A 9,335-nucleotide genomic window follows, 5' to 3' on the forward strand; every position below is an offset into this window, starting at 1 on the left:
TATGTACAGCAATTTTTCATAGCATATTTTTCCACTTACCTTAAAGTAGCTGTAGTAGATTTTGCTCATCGTATCGATGTATTCACTACAAATTTCTTGTGCTACTTGTCGCTCATTGGACAAAATAAATTCGAAAAAGAATTTATGTTTTAGCATTGCATTTTGTGGTATTTGGTAATTTGTCATCGGTTTGCGGAATTTGTAAATCTGTTCCAGCAGGTATGTTCTAATTTTCGACATAGCTTTCAAGCGCAATTTATGCAACACTTCACTGACATCTCCTGTCGCTTTGGACTCTTTGAAACTCAGCTCTTTCACCAATGACAATTTATGATTCAGCACATTCAATTGTGTGCCAAAGTCTTTTTCCGTCACCGGCGTTTCCATAATAATCGCAATCATCTCTTCCGACACCGCCATATCTTCAATGAATTGCGATAGCTGCGCTTTCACCGACTGCCGATTTGTTAGTTGCACCGACATGGCTACAGACTTCTTTTGCAGCTGCGTAATCTCGGTACTTATATTACTAAGCACACTTTGGAAATTCATTAACATGTTTTCCATACGCTCCAGCACATCATCACATTCACCGATTTGATTATGAAGACTAGCTATATTTTGAGATTCTGCAATGTAGTCTTCAATAGATTTGTTTTCCACATCTTTGAACTCCTTCTCAATTTGACGTGAATACTGTCGCAGATCTGTGGTGTTCTTGAGTATTTCACGCACCTCCTCATTATCCAGTTGCTCCGGTAAATTGGACTCCACCGCGGCCATGTCGTTTTTTTTACCCAATTTGGAGTTTTTTATTACCGTATTACTTTTCTACGGTGAAAATTTGCTTATTTTACAATCTGTTGTGCTAGCGAAAATTTTTTCTTGCCTTTGTTGCATTCCAATCAGAAACTTATTACAGTCGATCAGCTGTTTGTCAGTGCAAGGAATTGAGGCAGAATATTGCGCAATATAATCGCAATGCATTTCTATAATATACGTGGCAACTTTTTAGCCTTTTAGCGTTCACCTTTCCACTAGCTTCCGGTGAAAAAAAAACAAGTGTATGTATTAAAACTTTGACGTTGTGACTTAAAAATTTGTTTAAAACAATCAAGAGGAATAACCTGGCGATGGTTTAAAGCCTGATTATGGCGGCTTAACTTAACGGAACGTAGAACTTAGAGAATCGAAATGAAACAGATTTCGAAGCGCTATTAAGTTACGTTAAGTTTCGGCTGTTCAATTATAAGCAACACCCATGTAACAGAATTTTTGAGAGAGAGCCGTAAGTTACGTTAAGTTGCCATAATCAGACCATTACAATGAAACCGGCAAACCTACCCAAATCCCTAAAAAAAAAACAATCCACAAGAAGAGGGAAATAGTTTTCATAAACTTGAATACTCCTATCAATGATACTGTGTGAAAGATTCGAGGCCATTGGCATACGTAGTAGAGGAACTGGAGAATGCGAAGAGCAATGATAAGACAAAGTAACACTTTACAACAAATATGGAGTTGTCTTGCAATGATGCACATGCGACTGATAAGAGTTTAGGAAAAGGCCTGGAGATCAAACGAAGTATATTTCTTGAGGCTACAGAAAGAATAAGCAAGAGGAGCAGGGGAATCGGAACTAGCCACGCTACCCATTCAGATAGCAAGTAAGAGAGGGTAATTTTTCTGCTTACCATTTTCCCATTCACTTTCCGGAGGCCTGCATCCTGTAGTCAGTCAGATTTGCGCCAAGCTCCAGCGGTATATACCTAGCATCTGCTCAGTCATGTAGGGCGGTAAAGGTTTTATTCCACAATACATCGTCTTCTGCCACATCAGGTGAGGTTGTCTTGCGTCAGCTTATGTTCCATAAGCGCTGAGGAGGGCGCGAGTAATCTCCAACCCCAGGGGGGTAAAAGTGATTATTTATTTGTAAATGGGTAGAAACCCTGCTCCAAACAATAATTGCTGAAACTGCACTAGGCGATAGCATTCCCACGACAGAATGACTCGAGCAATTAGGTGCAATACCTGCTCAGGCCTCAGAACTTACCGAAAGTGGACTATGTCGTTTGTGGTCCCGTGCTGTGCTAGCCTAACAAACAACACGAAATTGACGCACAACACACAACGCACGTACCGGTCCTATCAAACGCCCAGACAGCCTCCACCCACCACCCAACATAACACAACCACACCTCCAGACACACGCTGCCGCAACACACATCACTCACACCCGCATTGCGATCAGCTTCCCAACACCACAATAGCGCAACTTTGCTCTGGATATTGCAGCAGATTTAACTCATACCTCAGCAGAATAAACGAGGATGTGCCCAACCAATTCCCGGCATGCATAGAGTCGCCACATGACATCTCTTCGCATGCCACCAGAACCCCACCCAGCTAACGCCCCTGCCCCTATGGACAGATCCCGTTGAAGTCGCGCACTTCCTGGGCCTCCCCTTAGCTGAAACAGACGCCAACGTTGATGGATGAGCCGACCCGAGCGGGGCTTAGTAGAAGCTACAACAACAGCATCAATCAGCCTCCATAGGCACACAACGACACTACAATTTAATTGCAATGGACACATACTCCAGACCAAGATCGAGGAGATAACCGTCTTCATGGATCGGCATTGACTCTTGGTATCTGCACTCCAAGAGGCGAAGTTGCGCAGCAATTCAACATTGTTGATCTGCGCCGGATACAATGGGAACGTGCACAACGATCTTTGGTGTTTATGCCTGCCGAACGATCGTAGGGAAATACACTTGGCGCATTAGATAGACTATTCGAGATTGTGCGAGCGAAGGACGACGTACCCACCAGGATTATGGGTAGCTCCAGCAGCTCACTCGATACAACAATCTTAATTGCTGCTGTATTAAACCGCTTAACGTGGTCACCTATGATTGCCTTAGCATCAGCTTATCTGCCCACAATCGTCTCGATCGATAAACCTGTTAACTTTGCTTCCACGGAATACCGAACCTACATCAATTTTAATAAGGCTGATCGGAACGGCTTTGCGGAAGTTACCAAGTCCACCTTCGTCGTTCTTTCCACACCTACAGACTTTCATGCAGGTGAACCCAAATTCCGTAAGGTTGTCACTGCAGCTACAGCCCGCCTCATTCCTGCTGGATGCATTGTGGAAACCCGCCCTAATTTCCCAGATGAAGCGACTTTTCTTGCAAACGAGCGGTGATCCCGGAAATGCCTGTATCTGGGATCTCAATATACAAACTCTGCAACTGGTAGACCAACGTAAGCAGAAGAAGTTGGAGGAGCACCTGAAGACTTGCAACTAGCTGGGAGTGTAAGTAAGCTTTGGTTAACCGTAAGATCATAGCTCAACAGCAATTGTTTCCGATGAAATGTGCATGCCCATGCTGATAAAATTGCGTCCAGCGGGAGTAGACTACCTAACCAATGTCTTCAATATTCCACTCCCATCATTCCCGATGGATGGAATTCGGGGAGCATGGTCCAACAGCTGAACCTGGAGAAACCTGACAACTAAGGAGAGCCTTATATCCATAAAACTCTCCTTTCCCCGGTAGCAAAGACACTAGAGGCCTGCTGCTTCCTCACTTCTCGTATCACCTGATCACTAAAAACGCAATGTCATCTGAATAGGCAACCAACACCAGGCAACCTTTACTCACCAAAACCTCTAGCAGGCCGTTTAAGACCAGAATCCAAAGAAGGGGCGAGGGAATATGACCCTGTGTCAACCCTCTTTACTCTACGCTAGAAGGTGGCCCTACCCCACTCCACCACGACAGTGCTGTCACAGAACATACGGTATATGAGCTTAAGTAGGCGATTTTTGAGTCCAAGCCTACCAAGGGATCTGAAGATTGCCCCTGGAAGAACATTGTTAAAAGAGCTATCGATGTCGAACAAGGCAGCCATAGCGAAGTCTTTATGCAAGGGCAGTCTCAACCAGCTTACTCTTAATTCACGCATTTTGAGCTTGTCGATAGGCGATCATGGGGAATCGTGTTTCTAATATGCGGATTAGTCATGCTCTACGGAGATTTGCGAGCTTTCAAATGACTGTTCACTAGTCTTTGTCCAATAGCCAAGAATATCTCTTAGCTTTCTTGATGTCGGCGTATAGATTAATTGTCCCGTTTTGTAAAGTTCCCAATCATAGCGCAAATTAGTCCCGCCTACGCCTACGCCTACGCCTACGCAGCGATAGGATAATATACATACAATACAATAATGTACATATGCCACATGCGGTCCAAAGCTGATTCTGCCATCAATTAAATAAAACACCAAGATATTTCAGCTGGCATACCGATCTGATTACAGGGCTATCCATATTGAGGGAGGTTATCTCTGGTTTTTTACTAATAAGAACTGCAGTGATCATCGCTTATTGCCAGGTTGGCTTTTGACTCAATCTGGGCTATCGCTGAAACAATCGTAGTCTGATTTTCGTAAAATACAGGAAAATTCGATCACTGAATCCGAACTGCTACGAATGTGTGCATTCAAAGTGTATGCTTCGTTCATAACTATTCGGATTTAGTAAAAGAATTTACGTAAATTTCACGAAAATTCGGACTACGACGGATTCAGTAATAGCCCTGACTATCTTTCGCGTGTTTAGCCACCACAACCAGCAAAATGTACTAGTAAGTTTAGGTGGGAAATGTAAGGCTGAGCGCACCGGAGTGCATGGGCAAGCGCTTGTTTTTAACTGACTTCACAAAAAGGAGGAGGTTATCAGTTCGTCGGAATATTATTTTTTTGTTTTGGACCACGTTAACCGATTTCGATAATTCTTTTTTATCGGAAAGATGCTACCCATACTAATTTTGTTTAGATTCAATAATTGGATCGTGAAGAAATTAACGATAATCTTAAATTTTTATATGAGAATTGAAGTCGGTTTTGTTTTTTGCTTAAAAATTACTTGTCTCATTTTGACTCGCCTGTCCACATAACCTGGTGAAGCGTATTCGCTCAACAATGATTTGGTGGTTATGGTGCAATCCATCAACGAGAAGCTGTGGCGTGAATACGCCCATAAAATTAATTAGTGCCCATAGTAGTATTTATTAAACTACTGTGCAATAAAATTATATAATATTTATACAACTAAAAATAGCTTTGGAATAAACAAATATTAATTCGAGCAAAAAGAGCGTGACGATTTAATGAAAATGATCATTCATTGAACCTCATATCAGTAGAAGATAAATTAATATATGTATGTACATTATACCGTACCACCTTACAAGCAAAAAAAAAATGGCGCCGTACACTCTGAGTCTAAAGTATTTTTGCAAGGCAATTTCGCATTTTTTTTTTTTGGTCGAATGTTTGTAGTCCTTCGGTGACACCCGCAGATGGAAAAAAAATTAAAAAAAAAAATTGTTCTACTGGAACAATCGGAATACATCATTAGCAACATTTTGATGATTTTTTGAGAGCTTAATTTACTGACATTAGGGTGGCACGTTAGCGGTTGAGAACTTAAACCTGGTGGATAAGTACTAGAACGGGGTACTTGCGGTCAATGAATTTTGGTATACAAAAAAAATGTTATTTTCGCGACAAAAAAGTACTTTTAATTCGAAGATGTACGGCGAACATATTTTGGTCTGGTATGGTCTAATGTACATACATATACGCAGTTATAAGAAAAATGATCGCATTTGTAGCAATTACATTTAAATACATACACGCGCGTATTTTATTTTTTGTTTGAACTTTTTATATTTATTTTTTTTTTGCTATCAGCATATGAATAAGCAATGAAAAAGTGAAACTCCTTTTAATTTACTTATGTATATAGGAACTTATTCAAAAAAAAAAAAAAAACGAGCGGCATATTTATTTAAACAATTAATAAGTTCAACTTGTACTCGCTGCCTGTTTCACGCTGGGCGGTGGGCAGTTGGGCACGGGCCGGCCTTGCCGTTGATCAACTAGCGCGTATGCAGTGTGGCGGCGAGCGCTGCAATGAGAGCAGAGTAGCCGCATGTTTAACACATTTTTTTTTACAAATAAAAAACATTTTTACACTTAGGAAGTTTAGTGCACAACAAATTCCAACAAGCCTGCGTGCGCGTGTGTATGTAGATGTGCGTATGTGCATGTGTGAAAAATGCTCGCAACGTATGAGCTGCGCTTCCGACCTACGAAAAGCCGCGCCGCGCCGCGCCGCGCGGTTACTGGCTGAACTCAGTCAGTGGTCCAACAGAATTGCTTCTGGTCTTCTGTCGCTCTACACTTTTTCGCTTTTTAACACTTTGCTCGAATTTAAACACGACCAACAACATTTACTAATAAACACACTACACGGAAGAAATGGTCGCATTTCCAGTCTGCAGTTGATGGACATTTTTGTGGCGTAAATTTTTTTGTTTACTTATTATTATTATTTCGCTTTTTTTTTTTACTTGTATTAGTATTAGTTGTAGCAACTTAAATGGGGCTTAAGAAAGTATGAATATTATATTTGAAGAAGAAAAAAAATTTAGTCTTAAACTCGTACGTTTCGCCTTGTAAAATCATTCATGTCTTGGACGGCAAACGAAACGGAACGATACAAAACAATCGGATTACCTTTGGGATTAACTTATGCACATATGTATAAACGAATATATACATAACTATATAGTAGAGGATATTTTCGATTTGTGTAGAGTATATCCATTGAAAGGTGGTAAACGATTCACGCGCGCGCACAATTGAGAGCCTCAGTACGAAGTACGAGCGTCGACGAACAGAGTTCCGTGAGCGGAAGTCGGTACGCGTTGCATTGAAGTGACAGTTCGATTTTGAATTTTTTTAATAAATTTCCGTTATACGGATACTTTATGCGCGTATTTTGGTCATAAATACGTGTGCTTGCGAAAGAGAGAGTGAAAATCGATAGCAATGCGTTACGGAATCTACGCGCTGATTATATTTGGATTATTCTACTTCTCGGAAGGTACGGACAGTAAGCGGAAATATGTATGAAGAGGGTGTAGTGAGTGGGTCAGTGTTGAGATGAAGCATAAGTGAAAAATTAAAGTTGTGCAAATGAACTGTTGAGAAGCAATTAGTACATAAGTACGTGGAAATATAACTACATACATTTAAAATAAGAAAGAAAACTAGTTAATCTACAAACATCGGAAGAATTATGAAAATAAATTACTATGCGAAAGCTAATTGTGTGACTTCAAAGATATCGAAGCGCGTCAGATTAGTGAACGTGGCTTGATTTCCAATTCATGGTCGATTTACATATGCATGTGAAGTCGGTGAAAAGGAAAACAAAAAAACAATCGCAAAAGAGGAACTAAATTTAAACGTCCATAACGTTACAAAAGACTTGAACGATTCTATTCCTATTCCACTGTGGTAGTCTTTTTTGGTGGCCCGATATAGCTAGACGGGTTTTTTCTCCAATTGCCATTCCCTACACTTCTTATCCTTAATAAGACTCAATTTGTAGGGTGACGCTGGCAAGAGCTCGTGCATACGATTTTTATAGCCCTGCGTCTCTTCCACACCTCATCTATTTGCTGGTACATTTGCTCTCGGTGCAATTAAATGACAAAAGCTTGAGAGGAGAGTGGGCGTGTGCACACCAGTGCGACTTCAATGGCTAGCACATCAACTTTTTTATTTCCTTCGGGCGGCCCAAAATGGGGTTTACTTATAGACCTAACCTAACATCATAAAAATTCCCTAAAGAGCTTTTGGTGAATACTGCTGGAGGGACAGTCCTTGGTCGTCGAAATATCTATGTATATGTTCAATTATAAAAAAATGTTGTCAGATGGGGGAAAACAAAGCTATAAGCCACTTTACTTGTTTGATACCCCAATAAGGCTTTTTTTGTCTCTTCGAAATGGTTGCAAAGGCCGATCTACGCACAGTTCAATAAAGTATTATGTAGATGAGTGAGAACCAAGCAAGTTCCGGCGTCATTCACCACGTTACAGGATGCGCATATGAAAATTATGCATGACTTTTTGGCATAATTTGGGCTGTATATCATATATAACGCATATGATTTCGTTCTTCATCTCAGGAATCTTTTCGGGAGCTCATTGGCGTATACCATACTTTTCACGTAGTCCCAGAGTTCAATGGAGTGAAATCGCCAGATCTCGGCGACCAGTTAACTTCGTTGTTTCGTGAGGTAATGCGCCCGGTTGAAACCACATATTGTCATCCAATTCGGGCTGTAGGAAAGGTTCAACTGCTGTACACCACGACAGAATTAAGTTTAGCACGGCCTGACCCGCACTTTGTTCCTCTGCAGCAATATTTTCGACCGAACGTCCTGTACGAAGACACAGACGAGTTTTTACGTTTTTCCCCGCCACAGTTCTTCGGTTTTATGCACCAAACAGCTGAACTATTTTCATAAAACGTTTCGATCACATGTTGCTCAACAGAGTATAGCTTCATGCCTAAATTTGCCAAAGCCTGTAATACCAATAGTCTGAAAATAAAAAAAATTCGGCCCTATTATGGTTGTCGACGTCGAAAAATAGCCCTCATCAGTTCAACTCCGCTTTCGCTGACCACAGTGGTTTTGCGAGGAATACCTTTCCGCAAAAATACTGTTTGTTATACTGAGCGTTATTCTGTTTGACTTTTAGCAATAAGCTTTCTAAAAATTGAATTAAATAAAAAATACATAAAATTTTAATTTTAAAACAATAAAATGCAAAAATTAAAAGAAAATTAAATAAGAAAGAAACAAATTAATTTAAAAGTATAAAAAATAAATAAAATAAGTTTCTAAAAATGAAATGAAATTTAAACATATACTTTTCTTTTTAAAACAACAACTCTAAAAACAAAAAGAAAATTAAATCTAAAAAAAGGAAAAAATAAAAAGGTTCGTAAAAATGAAATGAAATTAAAAAAATATATCATTAACTTAATAAAATCTAAAAATTAAAAGAAAATTAAACTAAATAAAAATGCAAAAATAAAAAAATTAAAAAAGAAAAACAGATAAACTTCTAAAAATTAATGAAATTAAAAAATAGAAGAATAGAAATTCAATCAGTACAAGAAAAGATACACAAAAAAGGGTTACTTAAATGAAATGAAATTAAAAAAAAAATAGTTTTATTTTTTAAAACAACAAACTCTAAAAACTAAAAGAAAATTATATTTAAAAGCGAAAAAAGAAAATAAAAAATAAATTTTTCTTCTTAAAACAATAAAATCTAAGAATTATATTAAAAAAAGGAATAAATAAGATAAACTGCTAAAAGTTAATTACAATTAAGAGAAAATAAAGGAAGAGGAATTAAATAAAAACAAGAAAAAATACATAAAATAAGTTT

The 9,335-nt window shown here is 39.0% G+C and overlaps 2 protein-coding genes across 4 annotated transcripts in view; one reads left to right on the forward strand and one right to left on the reverse strand.

Annotated features, from left to right (window-relative positions):
- Positions 1-909, reverse strand: part of LOC118741040 (vacuolar protein sorting-associated protein 52 homolog) — a 2,605-nt gene extending 1,696 nt beyond the window's left edge. The window contains exon 1 of one of the 2 annotated variants that reach the window (XM_036472843.1): positions 40-909. In XM_036472843.1, the coding sequence (XP_036328736.1) occupies positions 40-783 (744 nt within the window). In that variant the 5' untranslated portion in view covers positions 784-909. The remainder of the gene's footprint in view (positions 1-39) is intronic. The other variant, XM_036472842.1, reaches the window with a different exon arrangement.
- The window catches only part of LOC118741033 (threonine--tRNA ligase 1, cytoplasmic), a 575,984-nt gene that overhangs the window by 511,921 nt on the left and 54,728 nt on the right, over positions 1-9,335 (forward strand). The gene's annotated exons all lie outside the window — the stretch shown is intronic.

Source organism: Rhagoletis pomonella, unplaced genomic scaffold (genome assembly GCF_013731165.1).
Source record: "Rhagoletis pomonella isolate Grant_MI unplaced genomic scaffold, Rhpom_1.0 Rhpom_scaffold_00006, whole genome shotgun sequence".
NCBI lineage: Eukaryota > Metazoa > Arthropoda > Insecta > Diptera > Tephritidae > Rhagoletis > Rhagoletis pomonella.